The sequence below is a fragment of the Rissa tridactyla genome, chromosome 1 (assembly GCF_028500815.1).
Source record: "Rissa tridactyla isolate bRisTri1 chromosome 1, bRisTri1.patW.cur.20221130, whole genome shotgun sequence".
NCBI lineage: Eukaryota > Metazoa > Chordata > Aves > Charadriiformes > Laridae > Rissa > Rissa tridactyla.
Genome location: NC_071466.1, coordinates 62,161,859 through 62,181,111, shown reverse-complemented (window position 1 = coordinate 62,181,111; position 19,253 = coordinate 62,161,859). Strand labels below are relative to the sequence as shown.

Here is a 19,253-nt window from a genome sequence, read left to right as displayed (position 1 = left end):
CCCCTCCCCACCCGGCCCCCCAAGCCGTTAAGCCGTATTTCTTCACAACCGTGAGGCTTTAGCAACTCGAGGGTGGTGGTTGTTTTATTTTATTATTATTGTATTTTTAACGTGCCTGTGTGCAGTCAGTACCGTCTCCTCCTCACCCGCTCCCTCCCCACCCCTCCACCCCCACGCCTCCCCGTCCCCGCGGCCGCCCGCCGCCGTTGCCGAGAGACCGAGCGCGGCCGCCGCCGCCGGGCGGGCCCCGTCGCCCCGATCCACCGCGGGGAGGAGGAGGCAGGCGCGCACACACACACACACATCCCCCTAAACACCTCAACACACCGGCGGGGGCCGGCGGCGGCCCCCTCCCGACCGCGCCATGAAGGGAGATGCTGGCGGTAGGTCGGCGGCGCCGGGCGCGGACCCTGCTGCGCGGCGCTCGGCTCGGGACGCGGTGGGCCCCGGCTCCTCCCCGCCCCCTTTCCCCCCCCGGCCCCCTCTATCGCCGGCAACCGCCGTGGCTCTCCCGGTGGTGCACGGTGAGGGGACGGGCGCAGCAAGGGGCCTGGCCGGCTCCGCCGGGAGCGGGGCGGGGGGGGGGGTGATGAGAGGGAGCAGGGGCGGCGGCGGCCTTCTCATCGCCCGCCCCCACCGTCCTCTCCCGCGGTGGGAAGGGGCGCTCCGGGCCGGCCTCTGGGCCTGCCCCCGCCGCCTCTTTCAGCATCCCTCAGTGGGGCGAAAACGTGCCTCGCCTCGTTACTGAGGCAGAGCAGGGCCCGTGGGGCGAAGAGGCCTCTTACCCTTATCATAGTGCGGGGGGTGCACTCATTTTAACGAGGGGGTGGTGGTGCTTGGAGGGGCCGAGGCCATGTGGGAAGCTGCCTCCCCCCCCGCCCCGGGAGGTTGCGCCTGGTTGGCAGGGGCTGTCGTGGTTGGAGAGAGCGCGAACCTAGGCCTGAGGTCAGTCATCCTTGGCCTGCCATTTCAGGGGCCTCAACGCTGTTTATTGAGTGGGGAGAGAGGTGCTTAACGTTATTTTTGTGTTGTTTTGTTTGCTTTGGCATCTTTTTATTGTAGCACTCCCGCACATGACAGAACAGTCCCGCACGTTTCTGGGAAGCATGGAGGTTTCTGATGGCCTTTCCGTGCAGATGTAGCTTTTAAGTCAGCTGTGATTTGGTTGGTTACCCCTTGTTGCTTTCTGAGTCACACATAAAGGAGATATTCAAAGTGAGAAAATACTAACTAAATGCTATTTGAGCTTTTCGGGGTTTTGTCGCAAGCATCTTCAATTTCCTGTTTCATTTCATTGCCCCTTTCGCTTTTCATTTCCTTCCTCAGCAGCTGCATCCCACCTGCCCTCTAAGTGACCAACAGAGAAACAATACATATTAATAGTGAGCTAAGTTTTGCTGCATAAATCACAAAGTTAAGAAACTTTAATGGAGGGAGAAAAAAATTACATTTCTTTGAGTTGTTCTTACTGACTCCCAGAAGACTCCAGCTCTCTGCAAGTTCATGCCTATACCTTTGGAGGCTTTTAGGAACAGTTGGGGGAATTTTTGTTCAACCGGTTGAGCCTGATACTGTGTTTTAAAATGAAATTTTAAAGCCCTAACAATCAGCATGTCATTCGTGCTTTAGAAATGTAGAGCCATAGTCTTTTTGTTTGATGTGTCTGGTTTTTTTTTAATCTGAAATTTGGCCCATTGCAGTTCATTCCCATTTAAGCTATACCTCCTGGAAATACACCTTACTCTGTTTTGACTTATTTCCAGCTTCTGGACGTTGCTGGACGGTGAACACTATGTAGACCTATGTGGCATTCATCCAGCCCAGGTCTTGAGTCACAGAGGTTTCAGGTCTTAAACCTTTGCCACAGGAGATGAGCAGTATCAAGCTGTGTTGTAGGGAGTAAAGGGCTGCTGGACCAAGCTCTGGGAGAGGTGGAGAGTCTCAGATTTCCATGGATAAGAATGTCTCCTTAAGGCATAAGTATCTCATGATGAGATAGAACTGTTAATGTCTCCTGGGGATTTGGGTTTCCTCCCCACTGTCCTAGGTATTTAGGAATTCAGGCAGTTGAAAACAAGATTTTTGATGTAACAAGATTTTTGATGTGTTTATGAGTAAAATAGAGGTGTTGCATTCACAAATTATTTTTACTGTGTTACTAATAGAATACTTCCATCGTTGGAAAATGACTTGGAAGTCCTGTAGAGTTTGAGCATGAAATCTTTTTGGAGGTAAAGAGCAAAGTCAGCCTAATGTGGCCATTGTGAGTTGAATCATATTTTATTTCCCTTTCAGTCTTTTTCTATTTACCCTTTCTTTAACTCCGTAGCCTCTTTTATTTCATTTGAAGTTTGCTGTATTGGTTAAGTACTGATAAGTGTCTTGCTTTGGGAGGCACCACTTCTAGACTACAATTGCAAATTGTCTTAGTTCTACTAGGTAATTTCTTTTTCTTTTTCCTTTCTTTATTTTCTGTGATATTTTTATCTTTCATTTCTTTTTTTTTTTCCCCACCATGGGGACAATCAAGCAGTGGAACAAAATGCTCAAAGAAATTTTACAGTCTCCATTGTTGGAGGTTTTCAAGACCAGACTGGAGTAACCTGAGTAAACTGCAACTCTGACACCAGAGTCGACCCTGTTTGAGAGGAGATTGGACTAGAGACCTGCTGAGGTCCTTCCACCCCGTGTTCGCTTCTGATTCTGTGATCTCAGTTTTCCATTTATTTTTTCCCCAAAATAAAGGCGTTGGGTTTGGCCTTTCTTCCTGGTGCATTACATTAAATCATTGTGTTTATGAAGGTGGTAGTACAGTAGCAAAGTTTATGGCTGCAACTTCTAGGAACTGCCCCGCAGCAATGAGAATGGGTATGGCATGTTTTAAAGGAAAGATAAGAGAATAAGAAGGAAGAGTCCTAATTTTGTTTTCAGGATTTCAAGTTTGAAATATATTGGTGTTAACTGTTTCACTGGCAATTCCTTAAATGATGGCAAGTGATTAATTTGGGAAGATGATCTAGAATAGTCAAATTTCTTAAATAATTATTTTAGCAAAAGTTTTAACAATGCTAAAAGAATATAACCAGTATTTATTTTAATTTTTAATGTATTTCAATTTAAATTATGAAAAGATGTGTATACAAGGTTCTAGGCACACTAACATGTAATTAGTGGTTCAACAAAATCCCAGCAACATTAAAATAATCACTTAAGCAGGCATGCTGCCAGCCGTCTGCCTACAGAGAAGCTCCTTTCCACCCCTGCGTCATTCTGGGAAGGATGCCCTCAACCCTTTCCTTAAAACACTGAAAAAATAGATCTGCACTATTCATAGCAGGTTACTGGGGTATTTTAGAGAGCGGATGGGGTGCTCCCTGAATCCTCTCAAAGAATCACCTGCTTCTTCCTGCCCCCTTTCACGGAGGGCTACAACACAATTTTGACCTGAAGATGAGTAGACCACAAAAACAAGTTCCAGAATATCGCTCTCGTATTTTTCCTGACATGATTCTTACTAAGCATCTTGCTGCACATCTTTGTCGGCTATGGGCTTTTAAGGATTGCATATAGACCAAACTGCAGTAGACTAATCTTAGGGAAGCACAGTCAAAGTGAACTTTTGAAGAAATCTAGCTGTTAAATCATGCTATGTATCCATAAAGGGAATACATTGCTATCAGTATATTCTCTACATATAATTACTGTTCATTCAGTGTCCATCATTAAATTTTAATATTTTCATCAGCCATTCTAAGAGAGTAATATCTAAGGGTATATTTAAATAGCAGGGCTTGGAAAGCTGTCCTGTTGTCCGGTCATGCCAATGGACAACATGTTGGAGGGAGACAGAGGGTGCTCGCCGCTCCCGTGCTTTGGTTTCCACTGAAAGAAAAAAATGGTTACTTGTGCAGGAAAGTAGCCACTTCACGCTCAGTTGTGTCTCTCCTTTCAGGATACTTGGGGAGCTTGGACTGTGAAATGTGAGAGAGTGCCTACTCTTTACTAGAGAAGTAGCTTTTGAGTACCTTGGTCTCTGCTTTGCGTGTAAAAGAAGTGGTGTGGTGGAATGTGCCATGGTGTGGTCTAACAGTACCATTTGAAAAATCATCTTCAGTTGTTTTTTCCTTTCACTCAATCCAATTTCTCAATTGAAAAATGTCAAAAATCAAACCGATTTTATTTAAAATTATTAAGTTCATTATCTGGCTGCATCATGGCACCATGTATATGCATAGCTTCTTCAAAATTGCATCTTCCGAATGTTAGAAGCCTTATAGTAAAAAGGACTTGTGTTATGACATTATGTGATAATAGTGGTAGGCTGTATATCAGGCTCACATGAGATCTGCCTTTGTATGAAATGTGATATTTGATTCTGTCTGCTGAGCAGGTCTGAATTATTTTGGCTAGGTCTGAGAGGAAGAATTTACATTTAAGAAATAAATATTGTGTAAGCATTGTCCTTAGCCGATAATAAGACAACGGAGATGTATTGGGAGCAAAGAGCTAAAGTCTGGACACCTCTCTGTTTTCAGACAAGATGTTGTTACACTGGCAGCCTTAGGAAATTGTTAAACCTTCCTCAACTCATGAACCCCAGTCCAGTATTTTTGACCTGGGCTCCTGTTAGTAAGTACCAGCTGTTCTTTCCTACCTGTATCCAAATTATTTGAAAATGTGAATGTAGCTCATTTTTAGGGTATTCCCTTCGATATACCTTCTTTGTGAAGAATCTTGTTTGATTTTAATAAATACTTAAGCTCCATCAACTGTTAGCAGTATACTGTGTTCAAAATAACAAAGAGATCTTTTAGGACATATTATCAGATGCAATAACAATACCACACAGAGAGAAAACGTACTGAAATAAGTTTTTCCTTGAAACCAGTTAGGAGTTAGTAACACCCATAGTGGCATGTGCCATGTGATTGTATCCATTGGAATTCTGTCTTCACCCTTCTCAAATTAAGTATATCTGTACTGTCATGTACATAACTTGCCCACTTCAAATATTTTGCTACATGAAAACAATACTGAAATGCTGTTCACCTGTAACTGCACCCAAAAGCAGGGACGGAAGAACGTGGGGATGGAGGGAGCAGGCAATAGAGAAACAGCAACAGTTTGCTAAGAGGGAAAGGAGAAGGCTATTGAGATGAAAGAATGAGAACTTAGATTTTTCCTATAGCCATATATTGCATACTGTGGTTAAGAGCATTTTCTTCTTCAAGGTAGCCTTTTGTTTGATTTGGTTTTTTTTAATGTATAATATGGAAATGGTGATTTGTCATCATGCTATATGTATGGGTGTTCACGTCCTTTTCCTGTCACTCATTTTAGCTTTCACAGGTAATAACAGGTTCAAAGATAATTATTCTCTTGGAAGTGTGTGTGCCACTTTGTGTGTCCCAGCTCTGGGAAAAGTTGGAAGTGAGCTGACATTTTCAAAGAAGAGAGAATTGGTGTTGAAGAGAATGCTTTTAGGTGGCCAGCCCTGGGAGGACGTTCGGTGCTTACATGATCTCAGGTGACAAAGTCAATAGACAGTGAGAAAGACATATGTTGGAAGCCAGACATTGCTGATTCTGAGGATTTTTCTGTTTTTTAATCTCTCTCCATAAGTCGTAGGTAGGAATATCTGCTTTATTTTCCTGTTTATTTTTCTGTGAAGTCATTTTTCAGCTGCTTTCTTTGTGTACCAGAGCATTTATAAGCATGTTTTCCTGACTTTGTGATAGAGATTTCTTGAGCAGATTATGCTGTAAACGGTGAGCTTGGTTTATAAATGAGACACAGATTTCTCAGCTTTTGATGTGTAAGATCAGCCGCTTTTTTAAATTTGTCTTTTGATTTTTGTAGGAAGTGCAAACTTCCATCATCAGGAGTGTCTTGTAGTTAGCGTGGATATCACAAACTGGGATTAGACCTTCTTCAGATTTTTTTTCCCAAGTGCACAGTGGGTCTTAACTTCTCCAGCTATTGCGGTATTATACTTCAGTTTCATCAGAAGCTGCAAATTTAGTGGTTGGTGGGGGTTTTAGACAGTGTAGCGGTTGCTGAACATATGTGCAAGTTCAGGGAGAGAGAGGGATAGAAAAGGCTGACCAAAAGGATCTGAAGGGGCTCAGAGTGTGAGTAATTTTCTTTTTAGTTTTCTTCCTTTGTCTTTTGTCTTTGCTTCTAAAAATAGAGGAGAGATTTAAAAGCAGAGACACTGCATTCCTCCCAGAGAAAGTTGATACCTGCGCTGTGGATTTTCATTACTACTGTAAAGAAAATACTGCAAAGAAATGTGTAGTGGAAATAGCCCCAAAACTCTGTGATATTTTCGTCTCTCAAAACCTCTCCTTGCCTGCACCCAATATTTCTTAAAAACTCTGGAGCTAGAAATATATCCTAGAGAGCGTATTAAGCTTTTCATGTTAATAACAGGTTGTGATCAAAGAAAGACTTAATGATGTGTGTCGGAATCAATGTGGGAACTGCAGGAGTGGGTTTGTAGTTGGGGTTGGGGAGGACTGCAGCCTCCCCATTAGCACAGCTTGGTGTGGCGCTCACTGCGTGTCACACGCTGTAAGGAGTCGGTGCACAGCTCCTTTCCTCCTCTTTATCTTTGAGCTGGTTCCCCCTTGCAGAAACAGGTGCAAAAGCGATTGTAATCCAAGAGTTAAAATTTTTTACACACATGGCAGAGTCCCAAGGCTGCAGCGGGTTTTGAGTTGCTCTACAGAAGAGACGCATGTAAGAGCCTGTGTGTTCCCTGGAAAAATAAAAGTAGTGAGAACAACAAAAAATTGCATAAAAGCTTGAGAGCTATTGTGCTATACTTTGAATAATCTTGCTAAAGACCATTTCCAGAAGATTCTTGGCTTCTGGTCTTTTTTCTGCATTTTTTTGTGGGCATTTCTGCTCATTTCAAGTAAGTAAACAAGCTAGTTCTTATATTCCATAAACATTTCCTCCCTTCCATTGGATTTATATACATGGCGATCTGTTTATTCAGGGCCTCCTCTTAAAAATAAGAATTCTGATCTCTTTAGTCACAACGTTTAAGTACATGAACTGAATCCATTATGGACATCTGAAGTTCATGATATTTTCTGTGTCAGAATAAATTAAAAAAAAAAAAAAAGAGGCACTGGGTAACAGGGTAAATGGGAGTTTCATTAGAAGGATATGGTTAATCTTCCTACACATCAGATGTATAAATAAGCACTACAGAGAAAAGCATAAAAATAACAGAGCCTCTCTAATAGGCAGTTAGTAATTATGTACTTTCTTCCCCAAATGGCCATAGCTTGTTATTTAGAGTGTCATTTATTAAAAAAAAATCAGTAGTGGCTTGTCAGTGTTTCATATCCTGAGCCTTTTCTCATATTTATTGATTGTACTTATCTTACTGACCTCTATTTATTGGTACATGTTTTCTTAAGAGTTTACTAGGAGTACTGTCATAGCCATTACCAGAAACAGTAAAGATAAAATTATTATTTTGCTAATTCACTGATTAGCTTTTGAGTAACAGTTTCCAATAGAACATATTTGCAAGAAACATTTCAGAAAGTGCCTTCTTTTTTTTCCCCTAAGTTCTTAAGATATGCAGCTCCCAAGACATTGCAGTAAATTTCTTATCACTGTGCTAAATGTAGCCATTTCAAGGCTTCATGACCTCAAAAAGTACACCAACATCTCTGAGGCTTCAAGCGTTTCTAGTTATGCTTTGGTCCAAGCAGAGAAAATAGGTCAATACATTAGGCTTAGAAATAAATAGGAGAAAGTAGGAAAAATTGCTAAGAGGAGGAAGTGGTGAATTCAGTTATAAGAAAGAAGTTGGAAAGAAGCTTGAGCATGAGGATTAAGAGAACATACAACTTGTATGGATATTATTTTGGTCTTCATTTGTTAGAGAAAGACTATTAATTTATAATGTTCCTTTTAAAACATTTGGATATTTTTAGTGACAGCTTAGCAGTTTCACTTGTGCGAAGCTTGGTGTGACTGACCAACACAAAGGTGTCAGAAGTTGTCCCATATTTGGTGCCTTTATATAATTTCTGTTTATTTTAAAAAATCAATTATTGCATAATGTCAGCTCCTCCAGCTGGGACCATCAGTCCAAGACCGTGACCCTGTTGCTTTATGGTCTATAAAAAGACAAACCAATGGTATAGACTTGGTTTTTAAATATTAGACAGGAGATACGAGATAGGTGCGTATAGGCAAGAAAACACAAGGTCATACTAACATCATGATCAGGAGTTTTATTTTAATGATAGATACAAAACAAGGTACTGGAAAAAGTTTGTAGAAGCTTGCAAGGAGCTCAGGTAGGGAGTTCATCATGTATGGAGAGACACCATGGGAGAAACCACAGAAGAACCCTCCTGAAAATGTAGCAAGGGAATTACAGAGATAGGAGCTGACCTCTTGAATCTGAACCAAGTAGGAGTAGACTCTGAGGGACTTGGAAGAAAATTAATAGGTTGTGTTTGCCATAATAGCTAAAAGAAGAGACAGCCAAGGATGTATAGCTGCATAGGGTTTGGACATGAAGCAGCAGCCTGTGTGATGAAAAGGCCAACTGAGACCCAGTATGTGGGCACTTCTGCAGTCCTGAGCCTCCAGCTAATTGAGGACAGTGTTTCTTGCATTCATGTTGCAGTCATCACTGTGGTACTTGGGCCTGTAATTACCAGGGCCTGTAGTGACATGACAAGGGAGCAACAGTTTTAAACTGAAAGATTTAGATTGGACATAAGCAAAAATTTTTTTATGATGGGAGTGGTGAGATACTGGAACAGGCTGCCCAGAGAAGTTGAGGATGCCCCATCATTGAGAGTGTTCAAGGACAGGTTGGACGGGGCTTTCAGCAACCTGATCTAGTGAAAGATGTCCCTCCCTATGGTAGGGGGAGTGGAGTAGATATCTTTAAAGGTCCCTTCCAACCAAAACCATTCTATGATTGTATTTTATACTAGCTTTGACAAACTTTTCAAAAGTTTACTGTCACCTACAAACCACACTTGACCCAGAGTAAAGGTGCAGAACAAGGTCCCAGGACCTACCTTTCCCCTTCTCCTTCACTTTCCTGAAAAATAATCCCTAAGGGATTGTATTTCATGAATGACAGCTCTGGTGCATGTCCTGTGCTCCCAGCTGGGCAGACTGTTCCTCCTTGGAGTGTGTCTTTGGGAAAATCAATAGTAAGTTCTAGCCTTCCGCTCTTGTGGTGTATCTGCTAGTTGTGTCTCTCACATCGCTGAGCTTATAGAAGGCTCAGTCTGTGCCATCCACACAAGAATGTCCAGACTTGGCCTGACCTTGTGGAAGCAACACATTTTCCTCAGAGTTTCCATGTGCCAACACAAGCCCCGGAGAGAGCCAACTAAATGGCTGTTGGATAGATAATTGCTAACATAAAAAAAAAGTGATAGAAAAATACATGTTAATAGTAGTATATAGCAAAAGGCTTTTCTGATTTCAGTAAAGAACATTAACATCTGTTGGCTGCTTAACATCGCCTGTTTGCCTTTGGCTTGTTGGGCTTTATCTTAGCCTAGTGTAATAAATGGAAATGTCACTATAAAATTAAATGGCTCCAGGTCAAATCCATCCAATGATTACTCTAGGTTTAAGTTCACAGCAATAGCATTCTTTCCATATTGCAAATTTTTCTGCCAATTGTTTGCATCGCATACCTTTATGTAAATTTTTGTAAACTAACAAGAGTCATGTCAGTGATTTATATAGGCAAAGCTTTTTAATAAAATGAAGATCCTGTTAATCAGTAAGTACAAAAGCAGTTTGCATGAAAATAAAACCGCTTTAGGTTATTTATAAAACTGTTCAAAATGCATTATAAAATGGTTTTAGTGAATTAATGTCTTCTCTTTTTTTTTCTCCCCAAGGAGGTTTGGAGGTTTCATGATTATAGATAACAAAAGCTAACTTCAGGATGCTAAAAAGGAAACAAAGTTCAAGGGTGGAAGCCCAGCCAGTTACAGATTTTGGTCCTGATGAATCTTTGTCAGACAATGCAGATATTCTGTGGATTAACAAACCAGTAGGTATCTGTTTCTGTAGTTACTAATTTTAAGTTAAATGTGGCTTGTATTGTTGAAACATGAATTCCACAAAAGATTCTGAAATAGGTGTTTGTCAGAAACAAGTATTGAGCTACAGTTGCTAATCTACCAGTTTGTTTTTTTCAAAAAGTCCAAAACTAAATAAAAAATGTTTCTTTTGGTTGTTGCAGACTGATGAGGATGATCAAATAGTGTTTGCCAACCAGTTCATCTACTGATTGTTTTTGAACAGCCATCCTTTCAGTGTCTCTGGTTCTTAACGTGTTTATTGAAATTAGAAGTTAAGTTCGTAAAATGAGCTTTTGAAAAGGATGTCAAAAGGAACGTTGCCAAAATAGTAGCCAGCAGTCATCACTTTTGACTTTCCAATCTCCTTTTACATCACTTACTAATATAAAAGTGTATTTTGACTGGTTATTTTGAAGTACAGCTCACATTTTTTCTGGTATCATTTAAGCTACAACCTGCCTTAAGCAATAGAAAGGAGTAAAAGTGTCTGGCAGCTTGAAACTAGGGACAGCTTCTTTGGGAGTGGACTTATTAATAGAATGTGCAGTATTAAGAAAAAGCCTTTACCATGTAAATATGTTTATCATGATGAAATTGTTTATTCAGCAGTCGTGCATCCAAGATGTCTGTATTTTGAATGATTCATACTTTTGCAGAAAAGGCATTTTCGCATTTTCTTAAAGTGTATGAATTTTTACCTTGTTAGCATTACACGTTGTTAGCATTACATTCATTTAATGGAACTGCCATCCCATTGTGGTATGGATGCTAGATCCCCTCAGCTTTGCTGCTGAGTTTTAACACCTAAATCATTTACAAGACAACACCTGGGTATTAATTCGTGTGAAGTAATCTTAAATAGAATTTACATGCTGACTGCTGTAATAAGCTCAAAATGTCGTTGCAGAAATATATATTGAGTTATTTACCTATGTTTTTGAGCACACTGTACATGACTTCTTGATGGAATAATTTTTTTCTTGTCATGCTGATGGACTAGTTGTATATTGCTTAGCATGTATAATATCAACATTTTACTGTGGCAGACAACATTTTTTGTATCAGCCACACTTTAATATTAATGTTAAATTTTCCAGTTGAAACAAGATTTAAAACAAAGTGGGTATTAATAAGACATAAGAGATCGTTCATCAGGTGCCTTCCACTTCCAAATTATTAATTTGGGCTTAGAGTAAGCAAATGATAGAGCTATTCACTTCAGGTCAAATATCATTACACTTAGGTGAGCGTACAGTGAGCATTAAATTAGGTGAGCGTTCTTAAGTCTTCTTGATATCAAAAGGTCTGAGGTGGTATAAATGAGCGTGGAATTTTTCCTCAGATGAAAAATTTCTGTAAATACACTTTACTTCAGTGCTTTTTGTTTGGATTATTTTTTTCTTGCTGAAGTGTCTTCTTTTACTTCTTGTTTTCATAGATACAACCTTACCAACTCTGATTCATTTCATTTGTCTGGCTTTAAGATGTTTCAATGGTGTTTTGATTTAAAAGAAAAAAAATCCAACCTTAAGCCCCTGTGTTGATACATTCTACTTAGAAATAGACCTGTGTTAGACCTCTCGCTGTGACTGGCACTGAGTATCAGCTTTATTAATAATGATTTTAGTGAGACCGAGACCTATGTAGTCAGAGAAAGGAACTGTTCTCATATAGCAACAAAACTTGTTTGGAACAAAACTGAATCCTGATATTAAGAAGTAGCTTTCTGTGACATGGTCTCTTTTATATTTATTCTTTTCATAAATGGAAGGATGCTTTTAATCCTCATGCCTCTTACATAATTTTTGGAATTGTAACCTGATTGAAAAATCAGTTCATCTAAATGCAGAACTAAAATTTTCCACAGATATTTTCATTTAATGTATTCACCCAATTTGTAACATCAACTGATTCTACATATTGTCTGCATATAAATGTGACAAGTTGCCATTTTAAAAGAAATGGGATTACAAAAGCTGCAAAGTAGAAATGATAGAATCCTAATTCTCAGTTTCCTGGCTCTTAATTCTTGGTTTCTGAATTATAGAACCTCCCAAATTAACTAATAAAATTATATATGTGTATATACACATATATGTGTGTGTGTATATATATATCTCAAAATAAAGTCAGAAGGACTTAGTTTTGGATTAAGAACTTTAATATGTGGGTCATGATATAAAAGAAAAATGCAAATGTGTGTTTACAAAAAGTGCCAGTACAAGTTGTGGAGGCTCAATATTTGAGCTTTTTTTGAACATCAAAGCAATCTCCCATTGTCTTGGTTTTTTTTTCAGTGGGTGCACTCTTTACTGCGAATCTGTGCCATCATCAGTGTTATTTCTGTTTGTATGAACACTCCAAAGACCTTTGAGCATTATCCACCTCTCCAATATGTGACATTTGCTCTTGATACTCTATTGATGTTTCTTTACACTGCAGAGATGATAGCAAAAATGCATATTCGTGGGATAGTTAAGGTAAGCATTTAAACAGTATTCTACATGTGCTTAAGAAAATTATCTGAATATATGCTGGTGACAGTTGATCTTTCTTTTTTAACTTCTCAGCTCTTTTTGCTTCGATTGTTTTTAACTGCGTGCAACACCATGGCATATAAACTGAAAAGACAGATTGACAAAGGTGCAGCTGTACTGCACGTTTAATACCCCCCAAATATAACAGCAACATTCATAATAATGGTTTCCTGCTAAGGAAATAGGTAGTTTCATTGTATTAATATGAAGAATGAAAGGAAAAATAAGTTACATACATATATATTGTAAATGTCTAGAGATCCATATATGGACTTAGAACTTTGATTTTCATTTCAGAAGGCTGGATGTGTTGTGTGGTTACTTTATTTAAATAAGAACATATGTCTTACTGTGAGCTAAATGAGACAGTTATCTTGCTTTACTGATTTTTTTTCCGTAATATAATGCACATAGGTAAACAAATACTTCCGTCATCATATGTTTACTGTTGTTGCTGGACTAATTTGTGTAAGTAGATATGATACTGGAGAATGTAAAACTGCAGGATTTTCCAGCAATCATTATTTTGTAGCATTATTTTACTGATTGTTTCCAGTCTTCTATAAAAAGATACAAATCCAGCTTACATATAGAAAATCCATCTGCAGACCTTATTGACGATACAACTATGTCACTATTGCACAGAACAGATCATCAGTGTGTTATCCTTCCCTTTCACTCTCGGAAAGGTCTAGTGACTCCAGAGACATCTGAAGTTGTACTTAGGTCTTCGGTTTGTTCTGAGTTTGCAGTTTTTTGTTCACTGCCAAATGAAGCTATTATGTTGTCATACTTAATAAATATTAATAGTAAGAAATAAAGTCTCATCAATACTAATATTAAGAAAATTTTCCGAAATAAGATGATTTTGAGAAAAATCTGCATATGTTCCGTAAGGCCAAAGTAGTCCTTTGTGAAGTGCTGTTATGGGCCACTACCTGTATTTTCTTATTGCGAGGTGTCCATTAAGCATGTGAAGATGAGGACACAGGGTCCTGAATGGGGAATTGATGACCAGCATGCACATTTGAACAGCGTGGGAAGAACAAGTTACTGTTACAGCCAGTACAGACTTTGCAAAGAAATGGGCACCTGGATATTAATGCAGAGAGAGGGAGGGGAGGCCAACAGGCTGACTTTTGTATCAAGCTTGATTTCTCAGCTTTTGTGTGTGGAAATACCATCTTCGTTCACAGTTGAACCTAGGGACTATGAATAATATGTTGCTGCGTATTCTAATCATCTTTCACTGTGCTGTTTAAATTTGTGGGTTTGTGAATATAGACGAGACGAGACTAGACTAGAATAGACTAGAATAGATTAGAATAGTTGGAAGGGACAGTTGCAAGGGACCTACATTGATTGTCTAGTCCAACTGCCTGGACACTTCAGGGCTGACCAAAAGTTAATGTGTGTTTTTAAGTTGTGTTTTTAAGGTTTTCCTCTTAAACTAGGAAGCCTGTTCCAGTGTGTGATCACTCTCTTGGTAAAGAAATGCTTCCTAATGTCCAGTCTAAACCTCTCTTGGTGCGGCTTTAAACCGTTCCCACATGTCTTATCACTGGATCCCAGGGAGAAGAGGTCCGCACCTCCCTCTCCAATTTCCCTCCTCAGGAAGCTGCAGAGAGCAATGAAGTCACCCCTCAGCCTTCTCCAAACTAGACAGACCCAGAGTCCTCAGCCACTTCTCATAGGTGACTTTATCTTTGATCATCATATGGTGAACTTATCTTTGATCATCATATGATGAACTTATCTTTGAAGCGTGTCTGATGAGTCTGTCCGTACAGAATGAGTAGCTCTCTGGAGTTGGTTCCATTGCCATAATTCATGTAATACATTTATAGATGACAACAGGGATTATTTCGTTTGCACACTGACATTTTACTCTAAAGACAGTAGAATAGATTAGACATAACCACTGTTATGCAACGATAGTCTAAGTAGAAAATGGCTGCATTTGTTGTTACTTTAACAACTGAGGATTTGCTTACAGCTTAATGTCTTGTAGCATTCATCAGTGAATAGTTACAGTAAAATAAAGTGCTTTAATTGGTGCTATTCATGGAGTCATAGAATAACTTAGATTGGAAGGGACCTCCAGAGGTCATCTAGTCTGACCTGCTGCCCAAAGAGGTCCAGTTAGATGAGGTTGCCTCTGGCTTGGGTTGTCCAGGTGAATCTCAGACTCCTCCAAGGATGAAGATTCGACAGGGTCTCTAGATAGCTGTTCCAGTGCTTGACCAACCTCATGAAAAAACTTTTTTTCCTAATGTTTAATCAGAATGTTCCGTGTTCCAACTTGTGTCCTGTCTTACCACTATGCACTTCCAATAAAAGTTTGTCTTCATCTTCACTGTATCCTCCAATTAGGTAGTTGTAGGTAGCAACAAGGTCTCCCCTTTGCCACCTTCTGAAGGCTGAGCAGAGCCATGTCTCTCACTCTTTCCTTCTACGTTTTATGCACCACCGTCTGAGCTTTTTGTCGGCCCTCTGCTTGCTCCATTAAGTCTGTGTCCTCCCTGTAGGAGCCCAGAACTACACGCAGCTCAAAATTAGGCTTGTGGATGTGGTCTCACAATTGCTGAATAAAGGGGAAGGGTGGCTTCACTGAACCTGGTGCCTACACATTACTCACATGAGTAAGATAGAACTGTAGGAAAAGGATATGGGCTTGTGCCATGTATAGCAGCTTTCATAAAAAAATGTTAGAACTGGATTAGCCTTTTTCAGATGTTAAATCAGAGCTCTTTGAATATGTTATCAAATTGTTTCTTTGACTGCTAGTCAATGAATAATCCTTTTTTAGTGAAATATTTGACTTACTCTTTGGATTCTAGGGAAAATATTGTTTGACTATTATAACTCTGCCAAGAACACAGTGATCCATGGACTTCCAAAGATAGTGGCAATCAAAGTAAAATATGTCACTGTTTAGAAACCTATTAGCATTTATTAAAGATGTTTGTATATGAAACATCTTTGTATAAGGAAATTTGTTTATGAACTGTAGTCCTAATTTAAGTGCATTCAAGACTTTGTGAACGTAGGATCGTTGAATGTATTGCCATATGGTTCTACTGAACTTTACCATAAATCAGTATTTCTGTAAATGCCTTAGGGATTGACATGCTAATAAACTTTTGAACCATGATTAATGCAAAATTGTAGTCCAGAGAGAAATCTAATTTATGGAGAAGGTAGGCACCATCCACTTAAGTCCCAATTAATAACAATGGAAGTATAGCTGAGCTAAGAAGATTTTGAAAATGTTAAGTCATGTCTAATTAACACCTTCTGAGGACAAATGACAAATTTTCTTCCTTTGGTTCCCAGGGGCTTTAGAAAAGAAAAGTAGTTTCTGAAAATCCTAGCCTTTTGTCTGTAAAAAGCTTCCCTTGTGTAAACTCAGTGACAAAATACGGTGATACATCCATGCAAGTATTTTGTTATCCTGGAAGGAAAGTTAAACTGAAACATTGCTGTGAGATTGTACCTTTTTTTACTCACGTTTCCTTCCGAATAGTTGTTGCTGTGCTAGTAAAATCTAATCAAAATTTGGGCTGCCCGTGCCTTGTGAGTGGTGTTTGTTGGGTGTTCCATTTGCAAAGGCAATCGACACAGAGGACTCTTTGCATTACAAGGGCACTGCTCATATTGATATCCACCACCTACAAAGAAAGTAGCCACTGCCGTGTTTTGGCAAGGAGCACAAAATACACATATTAAAGAAACCAGAAGATCACAGTATGGGATATATCCACTACAGGGGTGTAGGTCGTTTTGTTTTCAAAACAGTATATTGATATTCCTTATTATTGCTGTCATACAGTGTTTGCTTCTAATAGGTGTTATGATAGATTGACTCCTCTGGAAGAATTGAAATGGGTATAAATGTGCAGTCTAATGGATTATATTCATATATAGGCACTACCTGGGAAGAAAGCACTGAAAGTATGATAATCGTATTACAGTTTTTGGTATTGCAGGCTCTTGTTACTTGTCATGAACAAGTGAACTAGTCCTAATAATGTGTCCGTCTTTACCTTGAACTCATCTCCGGTAATGAAATAACAGGCTATAATTTCTTACTGACTGAAGTCTTTTTAAATAAAAAATTCTAGAATGGTCTACCTAATGTTGTCTGTCCGCATTATATAAAATATATGTACAGTACAGTAAGACAACTTGCAATGCTTTGTGGGGTTTTATATGAGAGAGAAATAGAGAATTAGACAGAATCAGTTGTTTCTTACAACATGTTTTTATGCTTGTAATAAACTGTCTTCTAAATTGAAGAATGATGGTCTGTGCGAGCACTTACTGTGAAATGATAGAGTAGCTCAGGAAAATACTGTGTACACAGTATTAAATCTATTTCAAATAGATAAAGTCAGTAAATATATAACATCACTGACTAGAGAATAACTTTAATGAATACTACCTGGCCTCGAACTGAATAGTTTGATGCCATTAAAAGTTGTTAATTATTTCATCGAGCAAGTTATTCAAGTAGTTATAAGAGAAACTCTTATGGCTTACTATTTTGATTTACATTTAATCTATTAGGGTTTTATGAGCAAAGAATTTTGAATATGGATTTCAGTCATGAAAATATGCTGTAATAAGTACAGCAATATTTTAATATTATTTTTAAAAAGTATTGGATTCCTAGATATGCGAGTTTTCATAGTTATGTATTTTCTCTGCAACCTTTCTATGTAGCTCACACATTTAATGATTTCAAAGCATTACAAATTCTGTTCTCAGGATAGCACATGAATTAATGGATGACGTGATTTAGCCACATCAATATTTTTGTAGGAATAGCTTATGACGCATGTTAGCAGATGTCTACTAAATTTTGTTACAGACACAACTTAAAAAGACCTGATGTTTTAGACATTAAAAATCCTGATTTCTTTCAATGTAGTTGAAAAAAAATTAAAAAGATTAATAGTAAATTTCACAGACTTTCTACACATTAAAAAAGCTGTGGAGTATGTAAAATAAAAAAGGCCATTTTAATAAAATGGTGAATGAGCTTCTCTTAACATTACCACATACATCTTATTTCTTTGTCTTAGACCTACAAACATATATAAAGTACAGCTTTACTTCAGGGGTGGTTGAAAGTAAGTTTAAAGGCTATGAGACTGCTTGACTAGTTAGAGCGTCAGAACATAGTATGTGGGAAAAGGCTATGCGTTGACACAAATTTTAGGAACAGGAATTTTTAATTGTATGAAATCAAATTTCTATTTTTAATTATTGTTGACAAGAGAGCACGAACAGTAACCATACTGTCATGGACTTAAAAGTCTCTCAGTCCAAATGTAGTGTCCAATAATTCTTCAGGGGTGTTTCAAGAGATTGCTTAGTTTAATTTTATTTTTTATTCTCTCATGTAAGATGGAAATGCATTAACTTAGATCATCTTCATGGTGTAATGTTTTCTCTAGCTATACTTAGGGTATATCTGTTCAGCAGATAGAGGCTGAATCATAGTATCGTGAAACACAAAGCCCCACTGGTACCAGGGTGGCTGAATAATGCAGCGTAGAATCAGAGATTTAGCAGAAGTAAGGTATCGCTTTTATGTTGGTACAGGGAACAGTGATGGGTTTGTTATCAACTAACCTCTCACAGAATAAATTTACTTCTTTGGCAATCACTTTTTTATGCTCTAAGTAATATTTTATTAGGTCAGAAATACTCTGTGTTACTTGGAGTTTATCAGGAAACATATAATAAGATGCTTGCCAGAATATGGAGTATGAAGATTTGCAGACACAGGCAAAGTCTAGGTAAGTGACTAACATCTGATTCATTGAGATCATTAAACTGGAACTTCCACATTTAGCTGAAATGATCTTGATTTTACTGCCTGCTACTGGTGATTTATATTTCTATAAAGAATCTAAAAGTTTAACATTGTGTGCAACCATAATATAGTTCATTGGTTCTGTGAATGAATATACAGCCTTCTAAGAAATAAATGCAATTTTGGCCACCACAGTACTACACCATGTACTAAATATAATAAATTTAGTGCAAGTTACTGAATTCAATTTGACGTTAGTATTTTTATGATCTCTTTAGTTCAGAATTCCACTTTCTTCAATTGATCCTAGATTTGTTTACATGATCTTTATTTCCCAGGATGTGAATAGAGTTCGGTGACTCTTTGGTTCTGATTTCTTTCATGTCTCAGGCTCCTTGGTCAGAAAGAGCTCTGCTATAATCAGCTGCATCAAGGAAGTTCTAAGTCTGTTTAAATGAAAGCAGATCAGTCTTCTTCACTGTATCTTGAATAAGATTTAAATTGGTCTGCCAATTACATGCAGTTTATGTCTACTGCATAACTTACTGATTGATTGGCAGGCTTCTGAGAGCACCATGAATGGACTAATGTTTGTGTCTGTTGAAATAGTTCACGAGTCAACTCGTAACCCAACTGGCAAGACTCACGGTCCCTCAGAATCAAAGCTCACATTTACGTGCCCACTCATATGTCATTTCTGAACATGACTACATGTGCTTGACATAGGTCTGTTCATTGATTCAAGGAAAGTTTCCAAAATGATCTCCTCATTGAAAAAAGGAGGTGGGGTGAAATTAG

The 19,253-nt window shown here is 38.7% G+C and overlaps 1 protein-coding gene across 1 annotated transcript in view; it reads left to right on the top strand.

The window, feature by feature from the left end:
• The first annotated feature begins 237 nt into the window (after positions 1–237).
• NALCN (sodium leak channel, non-selective) overlaps positions 238–19,253 on the top strand; it is a 237,154-nt gene continuing 218,138 nt past the window's right edge. Inside the window, exons 1-3 of the mRNA XM_054210711.1 lie at positions 238–383; positions 9,909–10,063; positions 12,392–12,574. Of these exons, the coding sequence (XP_054066686.1) occupies positions 9,956–10,063; positions 12,392–12,574 (291 nt within the window). The 5' untranslated portion in view covers positions 238–383; positions 9,909–9,955. The remainder of the gene's footprint in view (positions 384–9,908; positions 10,064–12,391; positions 12,575–19,253) is intronic.